We start from the raw sequence: 27,768 nt of genomic DNA, 5'->3' as shown, positions 1-27,768 counted from the left end.
TGGAACAGAATAGAGAGCCCAGATATAAAATCATCAACCTACAGCCAACTAATCTTTGACAAAGCAGACAACAACGTACACTGGGGAAAAGTAGCCTTATTCAATAAATGGTGCTGGGAAAATCGGATAGACAAATGCAGAAGAATGAAACAGGACATCTCACCACTCACAAAAATTAATTCAAGATAGATAAAATACTTAAATGTAAGGTATGAAATCAAGAATTCTAGAAGAAAATGTAGGAAAAACTCTTCTAGAAATCAGTCTAGGCAAAGAATTTATGACTAAGACCCCAATGGCAATCATAGCAACAACAAAAATAAGTAAATGGAACTTGATTAAAATAAAAAGTTTCTGCATAGCTAAGGAAATAATCAACAGAGCAAATAACCTACAGAATTGGAGAAAATATTGGCAATCTACTCATCTGATAGAGGGTTAATACCCAGAATCTACAAAGAACTCAAACAAATCAGTAAGAAAAAAACAACCCCATTAAAAAGTGGGCAAAAGACATGAGCAGAAGTTTTTCAAAAGAAGATAGAGAAATGGCCAACAAACATATGAAAAAATGCTCAATATCACTAATCATCAGGAAAATGCAAATTAAAACTCCAATGAGATATCACCTTACTTCTGTTAAAATGAGTTTTATTAAAAAGTCCAAAAACAACAGATGTTGGCATGGATGCAGAAAGAAAGGAATGTTTATAACATATTCTTGGTGAGACTGCAAATTAGTACAGCCTCTATGGAAAAAAACTACAGATATTCCTCAAAGAACTAAAAGTAGACTTACCATTTTATCCAGCAATCTCACTACTGGGTATCTAACCAAAGGAAAAGAAGTGATTTTATCAAAATGACACCTGCACTCGAATGTCTGTTGCAGCACAATTCACAATTGCAAAGATGTGGAATCAACCCAAGTGCCCATCAACTCATGAATAGACTAACAAAATGTGGTATATGTATACCATGGAGTACTACTCAACCATAAAAAAGATGAATTAATGCCTTTTGCAGCAATTTGGAAGGAATTGGAGACCGTTATCCTAAGTAAAATATCTCAAGAATGGAAAAACAAACACCACATGTACTCACTATTAAATTGGAACTAACGGATAGGCATACATATGCACAGAGGGAAGTAAAAGTCATTGGAAATCAAGCAGCAAGGAGAGGGGAAGAGGGGACGGGCAGAAACCCATCTAACTGGTACAATGAATACTCTTTCGGTGATGGGCACATTTTTAGCCCTGATTCAAGCCATGTAACAACAACATTTGTACCTCCTTAATATTATAAAATAAAAATGAATAAATAAATAAAGCCATAAACATGAAGTTGTCAAGAATAATCTCAAACCAATTCATTTTTTCTATTTCACTGTTGAGGGATTATCTTTCAATATTCTTTCATGCTAGGTCATGTATATAAATATTACCCACAAAAATCACACAAAGTATATAGTCTCATCCCCACTTCATAGATAAAGAAACAGAAATTCAGCAGAATCAACTAACATAAAATAATGTTGAGGGCAAGATACAATATTTTTACTCTTGTTTATGGTTACCATTTCATGTGTGTTGTTTGGTAGTTGATGCAATGTTACTAGCTTATTCAGGAATCAGTTTTCAAAAGATTTGAGCATATTCTCTGACATGTATCATTCTCTCAATAATAGCTGACAAGATCTTCAATCTAATGCCATACTTGCAAAGAATAAGCATAGATTATTGCAAGCCCTAATACGAAGAAACATTTCTCAAGAATAAAACTTTAGTTATCATGAAACTACATTAGTTTGGATTTTCCTCTAACCTACTAAATGCAATTTATTTTACCAGCATTAATATGAAAACCTCAAAGGTCATTCACAGTATTTTTCCTCCATTTCTCAAGACCCACTTTAACCACTCCCTCATCCATAAAAACTTCTCAAATGATTTAATCCAAGAATAAACCTGTGTCCTCTGAATTACTCTAAAACTTTGTCTATCTCTTAAGATTTTTTTACACACCCTTTATTAAAAATTATATATGTCTTACTTCAAGTTATATATAATTGCCCTCAGAATGAGACCAAAGCTCACACGTCTCTGTATTCCCCTCACCACACGTCATCCACAGAAATAATAAACATCTGCTTAATAATCAAACAGATGCATAATTACAGCTCTGAGGATATTCACAATGCTGGATTTAATATGTAGAATCACATAGCTGCAGAGAAATATTAAGAGGTGAACAGATATTTTGAAGTTGGTATATTTTCAGTGGTACCTTGAAAAATTTTCATTATTTAAAAACTCCTAGAACTTTTGGCTACATTAAGCCAAACTAACTTAAAAGACATTACAAACATATGATTTGCATTAAATTTAGATTCTATATTCTCCTGCCAACAGTATAGCAAACACTTTCCTCATGCTACCTGAGGAAAAAAAGATGTCATTTTGTAGGATTCCTTAGCACAAGTTTGCCAGATAAAACACAGGATGCCCAGTTAAATTTAAATTTCAGATCATAAATTAATATGTTAGTGTATGTCCCACAAAATATTTGGGATATATTTATATAAAATCTCATTATGTCCCATTCAGTATTGGACAATGAGGAGATAAATCAAAGAAACTTTGATTAAACAGCTAAATCAACCTTTCTCTCCAGGCAAAGGACATCAAGCTGCCTAAAAAAAGACTAAATTTGTACTTAGTACACATGACTTAGACTTTCTGTGAGAAAAGATATTTTATTCCTTATCTTACTTTATAAACTTTTCATGTGCTATAAAAAAGCATTTATTTTTGGATCATCCATATTTCAGTGCACAGTGGCCTTTTATCCCAATAGTAGCTTTTCATTTGTTAGTAGAGATTATTATATTTTCATAATTCATAAAGAGTTGAGGAATGCTTCTGGAAAAAATTAGCTAAAAGATGCTACTCGTTTGTTATATTCTGATAATATTTCTATCTTCATAATAAATCAGCCTATAGTATATGGGAAGCACAGCTCTGAGCAATGCTTGTTTTTAGCCTTTAAATGTTAACTTCCAGAGATTGATGCCATCACTTAAAAACCTCTTCTTTACCCAATAATTGTATTTTACTTCGAATAGTTTTAACCATAGTTCTTCTTCTTCAATGACTAAATGGAATATCAAAGTAAATGAATAAATCATAAATATTGATTAGTCAGACTTTGAAAGGTATGTTTGGTAATTAAAGAATCAAACAACTACAGATAAATTATCACAGAAAAAAACAATTCAAATATTTAAGTTTAAATAAAGTTCAGTCGATATGATATCTAATAAAGTCATTTTGAAAACATGCATTGTCTGCATAAAAGTCTACAATTTGTGGCAGGTGATATTACTGCCACTGCAGAATAAAATAACACCAGGGGAAGAGAGTATCTCAGGCACAAAAAATAAATAAATAAATAAAATTATGTATGGAAAATCAGATCAATCCTTTAGAATTGGAAATAGTTAAGTGGAGAAGAACGTATAGAACATAACCTAAGAAAAATTGAAATTCTGAGTGAATACAACATTTCCATTCGGTCTACTCATCTTGCATCAACTTCTGCTTTATCTATTTATATTTATTTATGTTTATATTTAATGTGTTTAGAACTACTGTACCTTCCTAAGGAATTAAATCTCTTATCATTACATAATGATTTTTTTCTTTCCCTCATATGCCCTTTGTCTTAAAGTCTTTAAGTTGTATGTTATTAATAAAAGTACCTCAATTTTCCTTTGGTGTATATTTTCTAGTATAACTAAAGTCTATTGCTTTCTTTCAAACTGCCCAGAGTCTTATGTTTTAGTTGTATAGCCTGTAGATAGCATATAGTTGAATTTTTAAAATATAGTCTGATAATATCTTTTCAGTAGAAAATTTGATCCACACATGTTCATTAAGGTTTTTGCTATCTGCACTTTTTTTAACCATCTACTTTAGAACAGTGGTCAATAGAGAATGGGTATATTGTTGAATTAGATAATAAAAGAAATGCAGTTAGAAAAGCAAACTCATGAGTGGAATGTAATAACTTACTAATTATGATCTTAATTAGGGGTATTATAGGTAAATATGAAACATCAAGAAAATTGACCAAATCTCAGTTGCTGGTTAGATAATGTTTACAGTTCAACCAGGTTAAACTTAGTTTTGAAGGAAAATACCCATGCAATGGAATCTACACAGGTTTTTCACTCAGAGTTCTAGATTAACTCTATTGCTTCTCAGCTATAGTTATCTTACACCTAGATGATTTTACATATTGTAAAGTTCATGGCTTATGCTGATTTTTAGCACACTGCAAATCTTGTATATAAAACACTCAAAAGCCTAGAATGTTCCACGGCAATAACATAAAATTATGGTAGAATTGTCCCAATATGAATAATATGAGTAAACAAATTTAATAAGAAAGATACTATTGTGCCAAGGCAAACTTGTCCTCTTATTGTATCTTCAAAATGTGGCATTTTGGGAAAATGCTTTGGTAGTAGATCAAGTTTTAAACAGCAATGTGACTATTTCCTTTCATATCCCTGGGGCCTCCCTTGTTGTTCAACTTTCAGTAGAGTTTCTTTATACTTCCTACCAAGCTGTCACTCCTGAAATTATAAGGCTCTGAATTTCAAATACTTTTATAAGAACTCGTAAACAGACTGAAGCTAAACTACTCAGCACCTTAAAGGATCTCTGATCAGCCAAACTACATCAGGATTTAAAAATAAGTGTAAGAGTATTTTAATGCCCAAGAGACAAGTGCAGTTTAATTTTTTAGCTAATCAAATGCCGAGAGTTGACGTAAATTCAAAATGAACAGACAACTGTCATTTGGTGAGAAACCCTAGGTCCTCAGAAGGGTTCCAAGGCCATGTAATAGTGAAAGATTAATATGTAACTCACCTTGGAGATCTCAGATTATTCATAACGACTGTGAAGTCAAAAACTCATAGGGATCTCATTTACATAAAGATATTCACTGAGCTCCTACGAGGCATCCTGCCACTGTGTTAAATTGTGCAGATACAGTGGCGAACAAGAAATGAATAGTCTCTTCTCTCTGGAGCTTACTTTCATCACTGAATATTAACTAAATCCTGACATTATTCAGTAATATTTTTATTCATACTTTTACTTCTTGAGGGGATTATTTTGTTTACCAAAGCATGTGGAAACCCTTTTTTCCCAGACAGGTTTTCAAAGCAATGACCTCAGCTGCCTTGAGAAAAACTGCTTGCCCAAATGATCTGGTAGCTACATGCATCGGAATGAGTGTGTGTGTGTGCACGTGTGTACATGTGCACATGTATGTACTGGCTGATTTTTTCATGATTAAAAAAAATCATGAGGATTTCTCAAAAATATTGTTCTTTCCAAAAAAAAGAGAATGGATTACCTAATTTTTACATCACTTAACAAATGTACATGCACAATATGCAAATAGATGCATATCCACACAGTAAAGTTCAGAAAGAAGCTGATGTCTGCTAGCCTCAGAAATAAATTAATATGCAGCTAACATCAGAGGAGCCAGAAATACTCATTGCAAGTGTGAACACATATTTGATTGCAGGACTGTGTCTTTCCTAGGGCTGACCTTATAAATTAAACAGTGTAAATCTCAAATAAGTGTTTTCTGAACATTTTGATTCACTGTGAACATTAGGATGCCCTTCAAATTAACATCTAACATTATTAGCCTATTGTTGGACATGAATTGCTTCATTACTGGTGACTGAAAAAACGTAGATATACTCACACTAACATGTAACTTTTAAAAGGAATGGAAGGAAGTGTTTAAAATCCTGGAATGTAAAAATTGAAATAACTAGGTTTTTAAAGCAGGATAGTGAATCTACATGTAGAAAAACACTTAAAAACAGTAAATAAAGCTCTTTATTTTGATGTCCAGAAGCCTAATCACAAGAAAGCACCCAATACGTGCTAAGTAATACCTGAACACTATGTACTACCAGGGCTTTGCTGAACTAATTCCTACTTATAACCAAGTCTCAGTTTAAATGTACCTTCCTTGGGGAGGAATATCCTAATCCACCATATCTGGGTATGTTATCATTATATTCAAATGTATTTTATCTTTTATGACACTCATTACTCTCATCATGATGTGTTAAGTGCCTTGTCCTCCCTACTAGACTGTAAGTTCCATGAGGGCACCAACTACGTTTGTCTTATTTTCTCCTGCATATTTAATGCCTGGCACAATGTATTTTTGGATTAACTAATTAATCAAAATATAAGTGAAATAAAGGTATGTATCCTAAACTCATCTTTGGAAAGTATAAAAGATTTACTTGCAAAATTAATTTTTATGAGAAGAATAGGGTAAAAGTAGAAGAAAAACACTAACATACCCTGCATATATTTAAGAATTTAGAATAAATTAAGCAGTTTTACCTGCTCAGAGGAGCAAGTATACATCCAAAATCACACATATTACAAAATTCTCACCCTCAGATTACTGTTTAGATGCCAAACAGAATGATGGACAATTTTTCAAAATTAGAAGAATGGCCAATCTCATTATAAAAGAAAAATGAGCAGCATATTCTCAAGATGATTGTTTCTCAGTTGGAACGGAGAACAGTATATACTATAATAGCCCCTTTAATTTGGGACCTGCTCTGTCAAAAATTATGAAATGGTATCATACTTAGTCATGACAAATAAATGGATTATGGTAAGTTAATAAACTCATCAATATTATCAGCATCACTGTGAATTTAAAAAAAAGAAAAACACAGTAAATGGTATAAAATCAGTATGAAACATGACTACATGATCTGAAACAAATGACCAAACTGAAATCTGTGGTCATCACATCAATCAATATATTATCTGCAAATCTATGAATGATCTTTATGTGACCTGGCCCTGTAACTTACCGAAGTCATCAAAATTACTCCCAACAATTCCTGGTTCAGCCCTCTTTCTATCTGTGGATTCTTTCCATCATTTTCTTGGTGTCCTGCCCCTCATACGGCTTACCTGTAGTGTCGGGAAATCTCTTCTTCCACCTGGGTAATAAAATCACATTTGGTACATGAGTGTTCTTTGCTTTCCTTAACTGCTTGCTGCCCATCCGATCCTTGCAGATGATTTGCTTCTTGTTTGACATCCGATGCTTGGGACTCATGCACACTCTCATAGTGAAAGAGAAGTACATCTACATCAGGGGTAGTGAATGAACACTGGTGGCACTGGTGTTTGACTCGTGAGCTTCCAGCCGCCCCCGGAGACAAGTGCAGAAGCAAGAGTGCACAGTGGGAACAATTACTTTTTCTACAAGCAAACGGATAAGTAATTTCTCCAAGGTGCTTTTCTGGGCTGCAAAGACCTCTGGGACAGAATGGACAGTGTTTAATGGTACACTTGTGAATGTTATGGAGCTGTTGATAATGACAGAGAAGTGGCCCCACTACAATTACATCGGGGCCATGGCTTTTGGAGTATCGAAAGTCACAGAACTGACAGTTATAGCTTGTTACCATATTATCCTCTGCTCCTTTGCTGGAGAAGTCCTTCTTTTTCACCCCACTCGAGCCCTTGTCTGCCTTGGTCATTGGCTCTACTTCTGCACTTTTGACTAGATCATTCTGATTAATGACAGAGCCCCTGGAAAGCTTATCGTTCAACTCGGGATTAAGGCCACCTGACTGTACTGCTCCATGCTGCTTGCCATAATGTTCTAGCAGTTTAAGTGAGCTAGATGACTCACAGCTGAAACTGCAAAATTTACACCAGTAGTAACTGGTGGCCTCTGTACCATTTTGTTTTGAGGAATCAAGGGGCTTGATGGGCACTGAGTAGCCAACAGGAGTGTCATCTCCTGCCTTGACTGTGATCTTGTCCTGCCATTTTCCCAAGTCTCCAGAATCGCTGGATCGAAGCGCAGGGATGGATTTGTTAGAGTTTTTCTCTGCAGGTTTTGCACCCTCAGAGGAGGGGAGAGAAGCTTTTATTTTGTTTGGGTGAGTCTGAAGAAAATGTTGTTCTAGTTCAGTTGATGAATTGCCCATATAAGTGAAATTGCAGAATTTACAGCGGAAATACTTGGTGTTCCCTTGGCAATCTGGTGTTTTCCGTCCAATGCCAATGAACGTTCCACCTGAAGTGACCTAGAGAGTAAAAGAAAAGGATGTTACTTTAAACATGTCATGAATTCAATGGCCTCCCTGCAGAGGGGAGGGGAGATACTGACAAGTATTCCACATCAAAAAATACAATAGTACTTCTGCTTATTATGAAATCACTTGAATAATCAGAGCCAAATAAATTCACTCTTCGTTTCTCAACAGCTACTCTTTGAGAGGTTCATTATGCCAAACACTTTAGGCCAAAGTAATAGATGAAGATAAGTAATAAAAGCACTATAACTAATTTAAAAGATTTAATAATATGTACTTTAAAAAAGCTAAGAAAAAACAATTTTTAACTGAGTAGGTTTTACTACTGCCTCCTTGAAATCACATTCCTACAGAAGCATCCAAATCACATGAGATTTCTTTTTGAAAAGCTAAGGGTGGTTGTCAAAACCAAAGGCAGTTTGCTCAGAGATTACTCAATGCAGATATTCTCCAAGGAAATCTTCTGTTCAGTTCCTACGGCTAAGAGGCTGCTGGCAAAGATGAGGTCTATCTTTTGGGTAAATAAAGGTGCCAAAATGACCACACAAAATGGCTTATCATCAAACCCCAACCATGCACCATGACACAAAAATAAAACGAATTGGAGTGGGCAGTAAATCCTGGTAAAAGAGGACCAATGTAAAGAGTTTCAAATGTTTCACAATCTAGGACAAATGAATAGGAGAAAACCTTCCAGGGCCTTATTTGAGTAAGGCTCTGTTTCATTGCGATGGGCCCCAAGCTCCCATGAATAAATCATGTGGATGTTTAAACACCAAAATAAAATAATTCCACCATAAAAATCATTACAGCTCTGCTTTCCTTCCCAAATTGTGAAATTACATGGTATCAGGGCTACAAAAGCCTTCAAAGGGCACTTTATATAAAACTCTTCCTCCATTCTCAGTGTGTACCTCAACAGGCAGCTCTATTAAACACCACCATTGAGTAGGCAAAATTCATGGTTTAAAAAAGAGTTTTTGAATGAAATGCTCCAAAAAGGGAGAAATTTTCCCTTCCAACCACCAGTGAATTTTTGAATTTTTCCAGCAACCAGATGTAATATATTAAGCAAGTGGCATAATCATGTTCTGCCTTCTTCAACAGCTGCTCAAAAATGACACGTGTGATCACTGCTCATATCCAAATAACTCCATGAGAAAAGTCTCAGGCATCTCAAAATCATTTAAAGGCTCCACTTAAAATGCAAATAATATTCCTGTAGTGCACTGAGAGATATGTGTGTACCTCTATTATATATAAAGGACTAAGATCTAAGGTTTCCTTTTGCTACTTAAAGAAAGGTGTGAAACTGATTGAGTTATTTAACCTTCCTAGCCAACAGATTCCTTATTTCTCAATTGGGGCAACCTCTAAATTTATGTCCAGTAATTATAGTTTTAGGAAATGTGCATTCATACATAAACAACTTTTATTTGCTATACATTAAGATAATGGTTTATGAAAGTCTCTCACAGCCTTTAATCAAAGGATTATAATGTTTTGCATTAGATAATGTCTATATCCACCATAGAACACATAGATTTCAGTCTGTCAATAACAGAGAGTATCACTTAACCAGAAAACTAAGAACAGGGCACTCTCCCAGGCAGCAACCTGACAGCCAATGTCATAAGAAATGTCAAAGCCATAAACTCAAGGGTACAGTCTAAAACATTCTAATCTAGCTTTTAAGTCACTAACACAACTAAATGTTGCACTGAAATGGAATATATAATATTGTATAATGTCTGCATATATTTCCCACCTCACTGGAGGTGAGGAAAAACTTTATTTCCAAAAAAACAAATGATTGAAATGGACAGCCATCAATCAGGTACTTTGTTCGGGGACTTAAACTTGAATCAAAAGGGACAAATTCAGAAGTATCCCATTCTTCTTTAATATAGACAAAGAAAATGTGCAAAATCTAAAGATACAACTTTTCTTGTTTCAGCTTCTACATTGCTTCAGAGTTGTTGAGCTTCCCTAACATAAAATGCTTTGAACTTCTGCTTGTAAAATGGAGAATCCCAAGAAACCACCACACATCATTATTATTTCTTTGATTTTGCAATCTTTAAGCCTCGTGTGCCATGACCACACTGAAAGGGCTGAACAAAGGGTGCACATATTCTTAAGAAATCCCTGAACAAATGACTTTGAAGTGAATTTTAAATTATTACTAAGCATATCTACATCCCTTCCAGCCCTTCCAGGTTGTTGACAATAACCTTAAGAATCAGAAAACCCAGGCTAAGAATGACTAGGTGAAGAGACTATGAAAGAAAGGTAATTCTGTGAAAAATTATCAGTAAAGCATTTTGGTTTAGGATTAGCTAACTGCATTAGGTATTTCAATTTGGTAGTGTTTACACCTTTTTTTTTTTAACCCAGCGAAGATCTGTCCACTCCATTATTGATGATGCTTGTAATGGCTAAATATTTTAATTATGATGAAGAATAAATACCTTCATACTACTGACTGCTCTTTTAAAAGCCACCAAAGCAAGCAAACAAAAACTCAAAGATCTCATTTAGTGACAAGAACAACAATACAGATGCTTCTATAGGTTATGTATTTGCCTTCTTGGTTAATATCAGTAAACCACATTAGTATTATATATTATTAAAAGCTAATATAATACTAGAATCACATATAAAAGCCAGTTCTGGAAAACATAATTACTTAGTACTCTACCCCTTTCCTCTTTCAAAAGAGGAAATCTACATTTGTGGCAATTTCCATACTTTCTATAGTAATAGATGTGCACTTCAGTCACAGTGACATATAACTGATGTGCATCATTTAAACACCATTCTAAAATAAAACAAAATTATTTTAAAAGGCAGTACCCAGGTCTATTGATCATATTTATTTTATTTTCATGACTCATAAATGTTATTTTAAAGCTATTGTTTTGTAGATTAAAAACAAAAACACAGCAAGAACAGCTATGCCGGATAAGTGTTTGCAGCAACAGTTTATTGAAACTTATTGCTAGGAAACAGTGTCTACACACTCATAGAATGATTGAGAGCCTTTCAAATGGTTGAATCCAACAAAGAGTAGAAAATTTTATTGTTCTCTAGTTATGACTATACTAAAAAGAGATCACAAGCAGAATAAAGAGTATAGCTTTCAATCTTTCTACACTTGCTAACCAGAACTTCAATTATAACCTACCAACCCAGTAGTTCCTTTGGTATAGATATACACGTTTTAAAACTTATATTAAACTTGAAGTTCTTCTTGGACCAAAAATTACATGTATTCGTTCATTCAGTTAGTAATTAATAAGTGTTTAGCATGAGTCAGGCTCTGTGGTAGATATTAGGGATAAAACATTGAACAAGCTACACCGCATCTCTGCTTTTCAGATTTTAAAATAAAAAAATGGTAGACTAAACCCTTTTTTCATTTGTATTTACTTTTGCCTGTATTTGTTTGCTCCCAGAGGAAGTTCTCTCTAAGTCAAATTCTGTGAAAAGACATCCTATTTAACCTCCTGGAACTTCAGTTTCCTCATCTTTATGAATATAAATAATATTGTACACTTTGCCATTTTATAGGATTACCGTGAGGAACAAGTGAGAAGTGTAGAATAGTGCTGTCCAATTTGAGCTTTCTAAGATGATGGAAATATTCCATAGCCTTCCTTGTCCAATATGGTAGCCACTAGCCACGTGTGACTACTGAGTACATGAAATAGGGCCAGTACAAATGAAGAACTGATTTTTAAATTTATTTTAATTTAAAGTATTTTTCTTAATTTTTCATTAATTTAATATGTAATTAACTGAAATTTAAATAGCACATGTGTCTAGGGAATACCATATTAGATAGCACACTCTACAGTAATATGCACATGGACATGATTATCATTTAATAAAATGAACCATCCAAGTAAATTTCTCCCAACAATGGGATGAACAGACTAAATAAAGAGGTGGCAAAGTCATTCAGTGACAAACTCAAATAGACGTCACTACCTGTATTTTTAGCTATAAATGAAAAAGTTCAATTTTGCTATTACTAAAGGGAATGCATCTACTTATATTCCTTCTTGGGCTATAGAAATAGTATCTTATTCACATTTGGAAGTAAGCAGGCATTCTAGTTGAATGAATGAGTGAACTGAAGGGAGATGTGAGCACAGATGGAAATTTCTCACCAAGGCCCCTGAAGTTACCTGGGATAAGGAATCCATAGTAATTCATGGCACCATTATCATGAACTGACATATATGAGCTTCTCCAAAAGAGTAAAAATGCATCTTTCACCCAAAAGCAAATGACTATGAAGCCATTTATTTGAGAATTAAAGTCCTATAGAAACACTCAACACAACTGTTAAGGCATGAAAAAGAACAGATTTTAAATTTTCACTGAGTACTATAACGGCTTTTTATTCTATTTTAACCCTAGTTATAAAAACTATTCCTTCCCTGTAGTATGTTCCATGGCTTTTATGTATAATTTATTTACATATGTCTTTTCATAAAAATGTAAAACTTCTGTAGAAATGAAAACTATAAAAGAGTTGACTTTTTTCAAGGTCATTAACCTCAATTTATTTCTTTCCTCCTAATAATATGGAGCAAAAACTAATAATAATATCTAGAAGAATATGTCAAAGGAAAATATTTTTTAAAGCCTCAGAACTATTAAAACGACACTTTAGCACATGTACTTATTTTCAGTGTAGCAAAAAAAAAAGAGTTGTTTGAACTAAACACAAACCTTTTCTCAGATGTGGTTCATTTTCAAGTACTATAATTGATAGCAACAGAGACAATTATGAGGGTACTAATTTAAGAGGACTTGAGGTTATGGGCTGATAGTCAAAAAAGTAAAACCTTAAAAATAAAAAGCTAAGTTGTTTTAAAAAAAAAATCACTGTTCAAATATTGAAGTTTCAAATAACGAAGAAATCTGTAAGGTCTTATCTTGGCTGAAAATAACTACAGTCAAAATTAATTTGCTAATATATTATACATAGGGAATATTTCTGCATATATAGTGCTTCAAAAAAACATTCCAGAACATAGAGTGTGCTTCAGTGATATACTTTTAGTGGAGACTAAATGTTTAAAAATTTCAGCAACAAATCTAATTATATGTCAATCATCTCCCTCTCCTGCCATGCATAGCTTATTCTTGTAGCTTATTTCTATCGGTGTCACTGTAATAATTCCATCATTTGGATTTATCAGAGCCATCCAATGGAGGGTGGTGGGTGGGGAGACCAAAACTTAAATTGGTATAAGGGGCACATTTAAAGAAAAAATACTGCGTATTCTTCATCATGCACATTTTTATAATTGGCTTTTGGGATTACAGCAATAAACAGTTTACCTTAAACTGGTTTCTTCATTTTACTCAGTATAATTCTGAACTAATTTTCTGAATCTGGTATTTGGGATGACAGAATACCAATCTTAAAGATCAGTCTTAATAATTTGGAAAGCTATCTTTTATAAATCTTAAGATCAGTCTTAATAATTTGGAAAACTATCTTTTATAAGAAAAGAAACAAAAGAGAAAATGCAGTGCAAGTGGATTATAAAGCTAGGTGGATTCTCCATAGCATTCCTCCCCTGCATCCGACCTGCAGTTGCCACTGGCTCATGAGGGAGATGTGTAAGAATAGTATGTGTGCTCTAAAGAGTATTTGAATGAGAAAATGGAAAGTCCAATCCCTGAAAATGTGGAAGAACCGTCCCCCAGGGAAGGGTGCTGAGTTGTACATCTGCTGCCAAGCACTGGGAATCCAAAAAGAAGTGACAGAGTCTAAAACACCAACCTATGGTTTAGCACAAAAAGCTCACAAGTAAAGAGACGACGACAGCAGTGGAGTACAAGCTTCCGCTGAGAGAAGTAGCAGGTTCCGTGAGGAGACAGACGAAGAGCACCTAACCCAGAATGATGGGTCAGCAAAAGCTTCTGGAGGTAAACAACTGAGCTGTGGATAGATGAGTTGACATTTGAAGACAAGCTTCAAAGGCAGTGACCATGGAAAGACATTTCAGGCGAAGGAAGCACAATGAGAAAAGCTATCAATGAGAGTAAAACAATGCAAGTCGCCCTCAGGAAACACCAAGGGGGATTGAGGCATCACATCTTTAAATGGAACCTGCTACACAATCGTATCTGCTATGCAACAAGTAATACAAATGTGCCAGCCTTATTCTTACTATTACCCCTTCTAGAAGAATAGTGAGAGAGAATTTAGAAAAGTATTGTCTTATTGAGATCCTATAATTCGTATATGTTACAAATATGATTAGAAGATATGCTTTTTAACAGAAGTAGAACTATAATTCCTGTAAAATGTAGGATGATTCATCTATAAGTAGAATTTTTAAAAATTCTGAAAAGGATGAAGGAAGAAAGGGAAGAGGGGAAGGAAGGACGGCAGGAGAAAAGACAGGCAGGAAGGAGGAAGAGAAGGAGGGAGGAAAAGAGAGAGGAGAGAGCAAGAGGGTGAGAGGAAAGAAAAAATAGAAGAGGAAGGAAGAAGATAAAAAATTAACAGAAGGGAAAAGAAACAAAAGGAAAGGAGAGGAAGAGGAGACAGGAACAGAGAAGCGAGAAAAGAAGGGAAAGAAAGAGACCAAAGGAAAACAGACGGAGAAAGAAAACAAAGAAAAAAAAAACAGTAAGAATTTACTAAATAAACATAAAGGCAATGACAGTAAAAGAATGAAGACAGGAAGAATGGGAGAAACTATAACTGTTTGAGGAACGATAATACCAGAAAGAAACACAGGGTAACTCCAAGATATCCAGTTTGACTGAATTGAAAATGGGAGTATGGAAGAAAGAAAGCAAAAAAAAAAAAAAAAAAAGTTGTTTGGGGGAATTTCACTTTTACGGATGTTGACTTTGAGGTACTGGTGGAATATCAAGCTACCAATCAGTTGGAAAAACAGGTCTTAGAACGAACTGTGGTTCATTATAAGATTCCCAAATATGTTACTGGACACATGAAAGAATTCAGGTGTTCTTTAATCTTGCATCAACAGGTCACCTAAATATGAAAGGAGAAATGCTAGACAGGTAGATTATTTGAACTCTCAAGCAGCTCGCTGTACCCTATACTTCTCTCACTTTCAGAGTCCAGTGAAATCACACAGCTCCAAGCATGGCTGGAGTGTCCACCACACTCAAATTAGATACTCCAAAGGCATGCTGATTTGTTCTCTGCCTCCATAGCCATGCCTGCGCTGAATGTAGGCCGGGGATAAAACCTTAATTACACAGACTTGGAGAACATAAATGGGAACAGGGTGCATCTGCTTAACATTTAATCTTCATTAAAAAACCAACCTAAATTGTGCCTCATAACTAGAAGAGCAGAAGACAATCTCAGACTATCTATTAAGTCATAATTTCCTAAACCAAAAATCCTTAAATGAGGGGAATATGAAATAAATCAAACACATGGATAAAACATCCCTTAATTTCAGGATAAAACATTGCACCTTTAATTGATTAAATCAAAATTTGCCCCTAACCCGCCATGCCAGAACTAGTTTCTGCAGGGACAATGACTCCTAACAATTAAAAGAAAGAAAAATCAGCAAGCTTAATTTTCTTTTCAGTGATTTCAATTGTAAGCTTAGCAAGTTTAAATAAGGTAGCATTACACTACATGAAGTAGATAACAGATGATCTAAAAAAAAAAAATCACAAAACTCCCCAAATTCAATGTGATTCACAGAGTATGCATCAAACAGCCCAGATTTATTAGTCTTCCATCTCCTCCCTTACATGCAATTGGCCTGTCTTCAATTGCTTTTCTATCTGCAGTAAACTCAGACTCATATTTAGGAAGGCTGTATGTCTGCACGACTGTAAAGACAGGCTTCTGTAGCCTATCTCCCCTGGTGTGGATCCCATTCTCTCTACTTATGCAACTGGGTGATACTGGGTGGGTTCCTTTAATCTATTTCTGTTTCCTCATTTTTTTCAAATAGACATAATATTATTATCCAGGGTTTTTAAGAAGATGAGTTGATTAATATGTGTAAAGAACTTAGATCCACATATGTACATAAGACATCCTTAATAAACATTAGCTATTATTAGCTGTGAATCCAAAATTAGAAAAAAAAAAAAAAGATGCATGCAATTTTTGATTACATAAACTAAAAGATGAAGTATGAATCAAATCAAATGTAATACAGAAGAATAAATTTTACATTTGATCTGTCTGATACTCTGAAAATGCCTAACACTTGTTTCAAAATTCAGAATCATCTAATGAGGAATTCAAGAGGTTTACTGATTCTCAGAACTAGAGCCCACGAAGGCAATCAGAAAAAGGAAGGGAACGACTTTCTCTCTCCAAGCTGTCCTGGTGTTGGCGCACTACTTGTGTATCTGTGTTCCCAACAGTTGCACATATGCTGTGATTACAATGACCCAAGAAATAAAAAATACTGAATAATCTCCTGACTTGATATGGTTAGCAGAGGAGGCCCATTTGAGAGATAAAACTTTTATTAAGAGTTGAATAATGCTAAATTTGACTGGATGCCCCGATAACCATGATTTCTTCTTCTAAACATTCTGCCTGGAGAGAAATGCTGATATTCTACAAAATGACACATGTTCTTTAAATGATAACAAATAAACTGAAAATCAAAGAGGGACTGACATTTATTGTACCCACTTTCATGTAACAAAGCCAAATGGAGATTTAACTGTCATGCAGGTAAAGGGATTAGTTAAGATAGTCAAACTACTCTACTCCGGTGGCTACATTATCCAGCTCGGCGATCTCCACTGATGAAAATAACCTGGCATATGCCAGAACTTTGCTTTGCTTTATGGCCTTGGGGTGAGCATATGTTTTATTTTGCACACTTTATTACTTGTTAAAGAGACACAGTCCTGAAAATAAGCATGGGTTCATATGTCAAACATTCTGTACTCTATATAGACAGTCTGAATCGATTAAAGTCTCATTCACCAGTTTTTCTAAAGTGCTATTGTCCTCAACTCAGAAAAACAAAGAAACAGAACCTGCTAAGATCTACAACTTCCCTCCTACTCCAGATCAAAGGAAACGCCAAGGCAAAAAATAAATGTTTGGAAGTAAAATCCAAGACAAGTCAAAATAAACCACAATGAGATTAATGTTCCCTGATTTTTTTTCAGACCAAACTGTAATCTTCTGTTCAAATGATTGTACTAGTATGTGCTAAAGATCTATAAACCTGATACAGTTAAATATGTTAAAAATACAAATCCAAAGGATGACTTCCTCTCTCTAAAATCTGTTCTTCCTGCTTCTTACATGACATATTGTGCAACTCTGATAAAAATATTTACAAAACAGAAATGTGGCACTCCTAGCTCAAATACAAGATAGACCCTGGTAAGTTAATAATATGATTCTTCTATTAACCTTAGAATTTCATTAAGGGTCGAAATAAATTTAATAGCTGGAATCAAGTAGCTACCTCCTTGGAGTCTTGAATAATGCAGAGTAATAGAAAAGATTCACTAATATGAAAAGGCAACACATACATCATGACTATATAAACTTGGGACAGTGTAAACACTTTCCCGTGGGAAGCACAACTTGACAGGAGTTCTACTTTTATAACCTGATCTAAGAGCTAAAAGCTCCCCCATAAAAATGATGCAAACGCCCTAATGCACAGCACATTAAGCCCTAATGAAACAGCAAAGTCCGCGTTGTTAATGCAGGCCTCCATTCAGTGATGGTTTAAATATAAGCTTAATAAAGCAGAAATAAAAAGAAAGAAGCTGTAATTACTTTTTTAAGAACTCAATCTCTTGTCTTATTATTGGTCTATACGTGAACCTCAAAGGCTGAATACAGAGAGTAAAAATTATATGAAGGGCTTACCAATCGTGCCACATCCATTATTTTGAAGTATTTAAGCATAACAAATTGATAAAACATGCAGGGAAAATGAAAAATTGGGAAACTAACATCCTGGTCAAATCAATTAGCTCTTGGCTAGCCATTATACCTTCTCTTGTTTTCCTTGGTAAAGGATCAACATCTCTTCTGATTTCAGGGCTGGGAATGCTACCTCAAGGTGTGCGGGGGAGAATCTCATGAATTCGACAGACTTAGAAAAGACAGTCCTGGCCTTATGGTGGCTTTTTACAGTGACTTCCATTATCCTGCTGGGGCTCCATGTGCTATGCAGCACAAAGAAACATTGCTGTTTGACACTACTTTAACAAATTTGTAATTCCTTGTTATTTGTGATATAATTTACACAGAAGTGTATATTATCAGTATGAGTATGTCTAAATTTCCATTATTCCTCCAAATCTATGGGAAATAATCTGAACCTAGAACTGGAAATATTAGAATTTGTTTAAATTACTGTACTTCTTTTTTTCCCAACTATATATCTCATATTTGCACTCAAGTCGGTTCAAATTATTTAAAATCATCCATGTCAAACCAAAATATAGATCAAAGCCACAGAATTCTTTAAGTCATTTGCTTCTGGCTTCTGTTCCTTTTTTCTTGGCCTAAAATGTCATAAATCTATCATTAGCCACCAACTGTTCCTAATGTTTAAAAAAAAAAAAGGCCAGTTTAATTGAAAAAGATTAATGAATTGTTCATCTATTACTTCGGTTAGTTTAAATTATAGATTTATATAAATAATTCCTGAAATTGAACGACTATTTGTCTATAATACACATATTTACCAACTATTTTTTTATCAGAATACATACAAGCCATTAACTTACTATGTATTTCTGACAAAACCACATTAAAGAAATCTATAGTCAGCAATTTATCTCCCACAGCTTTTAGCCTCCACACAGTTCAAGTGCCAAGGAAAGAATCTCTCAAATAGCATTTCAGCAACACAAACTGGTGGGTAAAAAGGGAAATTTCACATGTGCTTTTATTCAGTTTACACATAGAGAGAAGCTGTTCAATATTTATTTCAGCATAAAAATATTAATAAATTACTTATCTTCACAACATATTTCTGCATCAATATCTGGTGTATGTACAAAGCGTTCAAGATTAGCATTGGGCCTACACGTACAGTCAGTGTTCTCTTCATAAACTGAAGTTAACCCTTTAGACGTGTTTCAAAATCTAGTTGTTTCTTTGAAATAATCACCCCCTTTTCTCGGATTGCTTTTTTCCTATTTTTAGCAATATTATCTTGTTTTGGAAAAAAAATTGATCTTAACAAGGTTATCTTCCTGTGTGCTATTTCCTACCACTTTTTGTCTTCTTTACTGTGTGCTGCAAGGATTTAGTAGACTGCATAGTCTGGATCAGCTGTTTTATTTCTAGTTGTATTAGTTCAAACTCAGAGAGCTCACACATCTGTTTTATTTCTAAAATCACTGCCCAGGAAAAGTGTCCAGCTTGTTCTACCCAAACATAAACTTTACTATAAATAACTAAGAACCTAACAAATAACTGTTTGGGGGAAATGGAAGTGTGTTTAAAAATCTGAATTCTTCCAAACGATAGGCCTTAGTAATCTTCGTTTTAGAGCCTTCCTGACAGCCTAGATCAGCCTCCCTCAGAAGTTGTCCCCAGAGTGCACAAACTGAAACTCCTGCCGGAAATCCAGGTATTAACATCATATTACTTGCTAATTATAAAACACTGTTTCACATACTGACATTATTCACTTCCAACCCTTTTATCTAACACACGTATTTGCTTTCCAATCATAGTTTGATAGCAGAGTGTATCTGACATAAGACAGTGAAATGATCTTTAATAAGACAGCAGTTCAAAGCATGTAGCTGTTATGCATAATAACTACGTTGGCTTAATTTGCTACTCCACAGAAATAATTCTATTTGTGGAAATTCATAAAGTAAGATGGAATTTTTAGAGAGCTTTACCAAAATGAAACTAGCTTTTTTAAGAGTTCTTCTGTATCTCCCTTAAAGCGGTAAGATTGCCATTCTGACATTTAAAGAACGCCGAAATTTCTCTTCTGATTCTTCTCACAAGTACTGCAAAATACGTTCACTACCTGTTATTTATAACCCCTTTGCCTGTCTTTCTTAATTGACACTAGGTCAATAGGGAGGTCTAAGACAAATGAGCTGTAGCTATTGAGTTGATAAAAATGACCGATATTTTAAGGGATTTAATAGGTCCAATAATTGTGATGTGATTTCATCAGTTCTCTGGTACTTCTAATCATTCCTAAAGAAGGTTAATATTAAACCTAATATATTTTGATATCTCCTGGCCTAATAATACAATAAAAAGCTACAGACTGTAACAAAAACTAATACACTTTCTCAAGCTGACAATGAGTTTCAATGATGATAAAACTGCTAAAATTAAAAGAATACATTTCCTTAGACTAAGTTCCATGTTTCACTCTATTTGAAATGGTAAGGTTTATTTTTTTTTCCATTTCACATACGCCATAAACTAAAGACAAAAAAGTATATAAAAAAGGTATGCCGGTTTTAATAAAAGTGTAAATCTAAATTATTACTAAAAATGCTTTCATAAATTATTGCCATTTTCCTTAAATGCAGAAAGGAATGTTTTATTGGCCCGCACCAAGGCCATTCCCGTGTCCCTAGTACTTACAATCACATTGACTTCTTTTTAATCAATATAAAATGTTATTCCCAAATTTTCACTTGCAATTAGTTTGCTTTTGCAGAAGTGTATCTCTGCAACCATCAATATGACCCAAATCTAGTCAAAATGAGTATAAAATCAAATCCTAATCCAAGACACAGGAAAGACACTCACTGAAGGAAAGATTATAGCAAAAGCCTTTTATCTGAAACTAGAACAAGGCATGAATTATTATCATGTATAACCGTAAAGATTAGTGTCATTTTTAGAAGACTGTGAAAACATCAAATTACCATGAAATATGTCCAGAAATATGAAGCTTAGCTAATTCCATAAAAAATACTTTTCCCAAACTAGTAGAGATGCTGAGATTGTTTTCCATAAAAAGAGGCTAAAGACAACTCTGCATACACATTTGGATGAAGTAGCTATGGAGTGTGCCCACCTCTTCTGCTGGATCTAGCAGGCTACCTGTTTGGTATTGGAACCTTGGTTTTAACATGCATGTAAGAATTCACATTCCATTACTAATTACTTTTTTCTGTACAAAGAGATCACAAGACAAAGCACAAACCTGCACATCATAGGTCCCATTTAGTAAAACAGGCCTTGAAGAATTGATGTCCTGCAGCACACCAGAAAGCACAGAGCGGTTGACCTTCTGGAAGTCTTTGGAATGGCTGAACTGCACCATGTTATGAAGGGCCAAGATTTTGCTGTCCAGCTCAGCATCCTGCCTGGTGCGGTTATGCAGTCCTAAGTGATACTTTCGGAAGTGCTTAATCAGATCTGTGGGGTCGTTGCCATAGTAACCATATCCACAGATATTGCATTTAAAGTCCTGAAGCTCTGGAGACAGAGGTGCCGGGTCTGGGTTCACCAATAACTCATTCACCAATAAGTCAGTTTTGGATTTACTCATTCTTACACCCCCATCTGAAGGCACTTGTGGGTTTTTTGAGGCCACTGAAACTGGGCTCAAACCTTGACAATTGGCTTGAACACTCTGCGCTTGCCCTGTTTCCTCGGTAGCCTTTGGTGACATCTTCTGATCTTCCTTTGTCTCCAATGAGTCCCCTGATGGGGTGCAAGCCATATCTTGAGGGTCATCTGCCTCTGCTCTTTGAGGAGACTTCAAGGGCTCGCAGACTCCCCCAGCAGCTGGAGATGAGAAAGCCAACATATTTCTGTCTGTCACCTCATCATGTGGAAAGGAGGGAAGGTTTCCTCCCTTACTGGGGCTTTCATAATTAAAGCCAGCCTTCTCACTCAGGACTGAACTTTTTAAGTCCTTTTTAGTGCTAGAAGATGGATCTTGAACATGCAAGCTATGTTCCTCCTTATTATTTATTTCTGCAGCATCGCTCTGATCCGTATTTTCTGACATCTGATCCGCAGAAAATTCTTTGCTCTTTCCAGATACCTTGCTTTCTGTACCTATAGGCTCCAGGGTCTGGCCCTCGCCGTCACTAGCAACGTTTCTCAGAGGGGGGTTCTTTTTCCGGACCATATCTGTAAAAATACACGGAAAAGGCAGATACAGAGTTATTTGGAAATTACACATAAATGGTTGAATCTAGAATATTTTCTTATCCTATTCATGTTTTTTAAGGTGCATGATAAAATACTTGCTCTAGGAAAAAAAATCAGTTTTAAAAATAGCAAAACTTTGAGACTAAAGCAAACAATTTGCATTTAGAATTATTTTTGTTACATTTATTATTTTAGAATTGTTTTATGAATATTAAATAATTCATTTTTATTAATCGGCCTAGCCTTCCTATTACTTATTCTTTCCTTGCAATTATATTTTTGCCCAATTTCTTTCTTCAGTTACAGTCAATGATATATATATACACACACACACACACTCTTACATATTTATACATGTTATATGTTATACATGTACACATGTTTATAAAATATATATACATGTTTATGTTTATAGAATATACATTACACGTTTATTTATATGATATGTATATGTATATATAAATGATATAAATTGGAATTCAACATTGTTATACTGTGCAACCAGAATATAAATATAGTTTGAACCAAAACATCTTAATACTCAAAAAGGCAAACAGCCATGTTATAAACAGAGTGAAAACTGCCCCATTACTTTCAGGAAAAGGAGCACAACAAATATTTCATTTCTGATCTACCAACAAATTTCTTTAAACTCCACGTGAAACTTGCCTAAAAATTAGAAGGAAGACGTGGTGTGCATCACAGTGGTCAGGTCAGATTTTACCTGACCATCCAGCTCCATCCAGCATAATGGGGAACCTAACTAAGCCCTGGATTTCTATGCATATAGTCTGGTGAAAATAGTACCACTTCCACTATCAGGAGCACTGAAAGTTGAGTAAGGTGAAATATTAAGTTGAACCATATGATGTTGCCATTGTTTTGCTCAAAATGGCAAAACATTAACAATTTCCTATGGTTTACCTTTACATGCTAGCTCAGCTATGCCTTTCAAGTAAGTCAGTGGCATCAGTGACTGAGGTCAAAAGAAGAATGCTGTAACAAATTCTTATACCGGGGTCTAATGAGTCAGAACTCTAATATAGAGAAATAAGAAACAATTTGTATCATGTCAATAAAAGGCTGCATTAGCAAAGGCTAGTCGAGGACTGGGTTCCATTCTGTGGCCTGTGTTCCCTAATCACTTAGCTGAAAAACTGGCGAGTGCTTTTTAAGTCATCACCCCAAATGTCTCTTGGAAAATTCCACCTGTTACGTTCTAATAAAACAAGCCTTCTTTTAGCCAACTCTGCCATAAGGACCGATTTAACAGAGTTAGTTACACCACAATTATCCAAAACGCGCTGAGAAAATCCAAATTAATAACATGGTTTCGTCGTTTTCATCTATAATTTCTCACAAATGCTGAGGAACCATACTGGCTTTGTATATACGGTTGTACCTTTGCTTCTGAAAAGCTGGTCAAGCAGAATTTTTATAATATGAATCACTGAAGAAGGATAATGCACCAGTTGTAGTATAAGGAATCATTTACAAGGTAAAAATTCACTTTACTGAATATGTCAAAATCAGTATAATTGTACTTAAGACAGCACACTGTTCTTATATACGAATAATGTTATCAAATATCCATAGCATCTCCCTCATGGAACAAAAAACAAATGTATGTATAGGAAGAAAGACTAAAGTTTCAAGTGCAAGCGATGATGTTCATGGGGCAATGTAAAGCTGCCTGGCCTCCTATGGGAAGAAAGGGGAATATGCACATCACCTTGGTATCATTCCATTGGACCTTAAAATTAATTAAGCTGGGTAACCATCATTAAAAAAGGAAACATTAGTTAATTTTTTTAATGTTTGCATTTCAATCTCTTATTTGTTAATTTCAACATTTTAGGAGTCCTCTGTTCCTCTGTCAGAAGTGACTAAAGTAACCTTGGGAGGGTGTAATGACACATGGAACTGAGGGCAATTTTACTGGTAGGCAACAAAGGGAAAAATAAAAAAGAAAAAAAAAAGAATAAATGGGGATGCTAAAGAAATTATTTAAAAATATAAATTTAAGCAAAATATACACTGTTTTAGCTTGGCCTACAGTAAAAGGCATTCTAGGTTACAGAAAATGAGACATTGCTACATATAAAAATGTGATGGCTTGGTACAGATCTCTTGTCTTTCCCTCCAGAATTTCCTGATTATTTTTTCCATGACACATAATGTCTTTAGTAACTATTTATAATAAAATCTGTCCTTGGACAAATACTGAATAACTACTATATCATTTGTATTTGACCATCTCCTTAATGTAACTAGAATATAACAATGACTCACCTAAATGAAATGGATACGGTTACATGAAAAAGATAAAAAATCCTATATGGAAAGGCAGGACTCATGAAGAAATAAGAAAGAACTAATTCAATTCACTAAGGTTATCCTTCCATCAAAATGAAGAGGAAATGGCTTATGCTCATATATTAATGTCAAGGTGATTGTAAAAATGGAAACATTTTAAATAGCAAAGGAAAAAAGATAAAATACTTAAAAGTGAATAGATCTAAATACATTAATATTGAAAAAACTTATATTTTTCAGCACAAAGGAAGTTTTAGATCTTGCTGATTTATTGTTACTATGAAGAGATGTAATGGGTCATAGTTAAAAACTACTCAACCAGCATCATTAATGTCTGAGAGAAACTATGATTTAATTAGATTATCATCTTTTCAAATTTCAGTTCCTTCTTCCACTCAACAGACATTTAGAATGCATATGACTCACTGACTCCTTATGTTGAATAGAGCCCTTAATAATATACATTGCAAAGAATGTTAAACTGCTAAAACTTCAAAGAAGTATCAAAAAGGTCATTTGGGTTTTAATTTTTGTTGTGGGGGCAGGGGCATGTTCTCTTTGGTTGCTGTTTTTAAAAAATCCTACTTAATTTAGTTGACTCTACTTTGAAGTAGCTATAGAAAAAATAATTTTTTACTGGAACGATATCATCATAATTTTTCAGAGTGACATATTATGTAAATATAAGCACATTTGCAATACTTCCAAGTGGAAGAAACTCCCCTAGCAAGTCATAAGTTAGATACCGTTAAGACCATAGCCACCCTCAAGTTATTATCTCTAAGACAAATAACAGATTGCACGATGTTTTACTGTGTGCCAAGAACTTTTCCAGTTAACATTTTCACTTGAAAAAATAGATCACATACTTGTAAAATCATACCCAGCATTGACTTCATAAGGCATGTGGCTTTAGAGTGCTTTTTACAATTATTAATTCTATTAGTCAACTAGCAGGAGGCTAATGCAATTGTCTTAGAAGAAGCTCGGAAGACACAGAAGACATTTTGAGAGCTGATCTGTACATCTGCAAAACAAAGCAAAAAAAATATTTTCCTTCCTAAATGATGTAAACATACCTTCATGTTTCACACCTAAAACACATTAATATGCCAGCATCATAGGCTGCTTGAAAGGTATCTGATAAAAGCATGTGCAGATCTTGAATAAGATCCTCTCCCTCCCCTGGGTTTTAATAAAGCAATGGGAGAAGGAGGAACATGATATAAAAGATTACAGGACAAGAAGTCATTTCCATAACAGACTGCAATGTTGGTGAAATTATTTAACCTCTAAAACACCCTCAACCCTAATGATTATAATACTTACCTACATTGGGGTCGGGGGAAAGTTCTTAATTTGTAAATACCAGCAATGGCTTTTATAGGGAAAATTTTAAACTGTTAAAACATTTAATCACATCAATGAACCTTAATCATCAGTCTTGGCTACTCTATTTTAAACTTAGCAATAATCATCGTACAGACCACAAAAAGAAAAAGTTCAAAATGCCAGTTAAGGTAGGTCCACTATAAACTGCCAGTTTAGACAATGGGGCTAAAAGCGATTGGACAAAAGGAGTTGAAGAAGTTAAACAAGAACTACAAGGCTCAAAACTGCTAATTTATGTCCTCTTTTTAATTGTGAGGTAAATAATCGTCCTCTTGGGGTAATAGTGAGCAGGTCCACATTTAAATTACTCTCCACCTATACAAACACACGAATGCTCCTTAACAGCCCATACAATAGGAATGCATATTATGTGCCAAGGTATTTTAGCAGGTTAAAAAATATTTAGCTTCCCCTAAATGCTCTATTTGTATTAATTTTCACTGTTGAGATATAAGACATTCCAGCTGCAAAAATTATAAATTTCTACTCTTAATTAACCATATTTCTTTATAAATTAAAACAAATCTAAAAGCTTTCTGTTTTCTTAGCAAAAGCATTTGCTATTATTAAAAAGTAGGAGAGTGCACTATTTCTATGTTACAGTATCATTTAGACAGATTTAGACGGTGGAAATAATCAGCATTAGAGGTTAAATTCTGTTAACTACTGTTTCTCACTTAAATATATAGGAAAAAAATTCTTCGATAGAAGACTGAATCATAAACTCAGGAGGGCACCCTTACAGCAAAAGGGATTTTTAGTTTTCTATTATTACCTTGATATTTTGAATTGTCCACTAATAATTTAGTTATTTTTCATTCATGTATATATATAGTTATATTTTCGTGCATGTTATATATATAATATATAACTATATATAAATATATACACACATACATTTATGAAATATTCTTGCACCAGATAACCTTGCAATAGACAATCAAATAAATTATTTAACCAAAGAAATGATCAACTATTACAGTAATTTACAGAGCTTCGATTACACATCATCTAATGCAGATAAAAGCTAGGATTTATTTCCATTAGATGAGAAACTCCTTGAAGGTAAGAGATGTAAGTTCTATGTTCTTTGTAGTATCTTGACCCTAAACACAGTAAAGAATCAAAACCTAAGGAAGAAGAATAGTATGGAAATCATGTGTCCAGTTTCTGGATCTAATTCAAATCACCTGCTGATGTGATCAAGGGCTAGTCCCTTTGCTTCTCTAAACCTCTATTCTTATCAGTATAATGAGGGAATTAAATCATTTTTAAACTTCCTCCTGCCTCTGCAATTCTATAATGGTTCTTGTTAATGGAATTTCAGTTTTACCTTAGAAAACCTTTTTCCAATTTTGTTGAAAGACTATAAAATATTAAACCACTGAGTACTAAAAATGGCCTAAATACCACAGATGCCTCTCCTTTACTCAGTTATTCATTTCTTCCAACATTCACCCATTCAATATATATATATCCAGCATCATCTATCTGCCAGATACATTAAGCAAAATGACTTTAATTTTATTAGATGTCATTAATTTAAGAAAGAAGGATCTATTTCAAATGCAAAGAAAATGATTATAAGGAATTCTTCATTCTCAAAGAAAATGAAAACTTTTGAGTATCTTTCAAAATATCATTTCATATATACGCATATATATGTGTGTATATATACATCCAGAAAAGACTGTAAAAAATTAGGAGGGCAAGATTATGTAATTTGACCTCAGTTTCAGATACCACTGAGCAT

The 27,768-nt window shown here is 34.3% G+C and overlaps 1 protein-coding gene across 2 annotated transcripts in view; it reads right to left on the bottom strand.

Annotated features, from left to right (window-relative positions):
* The window catches only part of TRPS1 (transcriptional repressor GATA binding 1), a 194,640-nt gene extending 169,111 nt beyond the window's left edge, over positions 1–25,529 (bottom strand). Inside the window, exons 1-3 of one of the 2 annotated variants that reach the window (XM_069466066.1) lie at positions 25,493–25,529; positions 21,349–22,286; positions 7,047–8,176 (exon numbers count right to left, since the gene is read on the bottom strand). In XM_069466066.1, the coding sequence (XP_069322167.1) occupies positions 7,047–8,176; positions 21,349–22,286; positions 25,493–25,529 (2,105 nt within the window). The remainder of the gene's footprint in view (positions 1–7,046; positions 8,177–21,348; positions 22,287–25,492) is intronic. The other variant, XM_069466067.1, reaches the window with a different exon arrangement.
* Positions 25,530–27,768: the final 2,239 nt, after the last annotated feature.

Source organism: Eulemur rufifrons, chromosome 3 (assembly GCF_041146395.1).
Source record: "Eulemur rufifrons isolate Redbay chromosome 3, OSU_ERuf_1, whole genome shotgun sequence".
In the NCBI taxonomy this organism is placed as follows: domain Eukaryota; kingdom Metazoa; phylum Chordata; class Mammalia; order Primates; family Lemuridae; genus Eulemur; species Eulemur rufifrons.
This window is presented reverse-complemented; position numbering and strand designations above follow the sequence as displayed.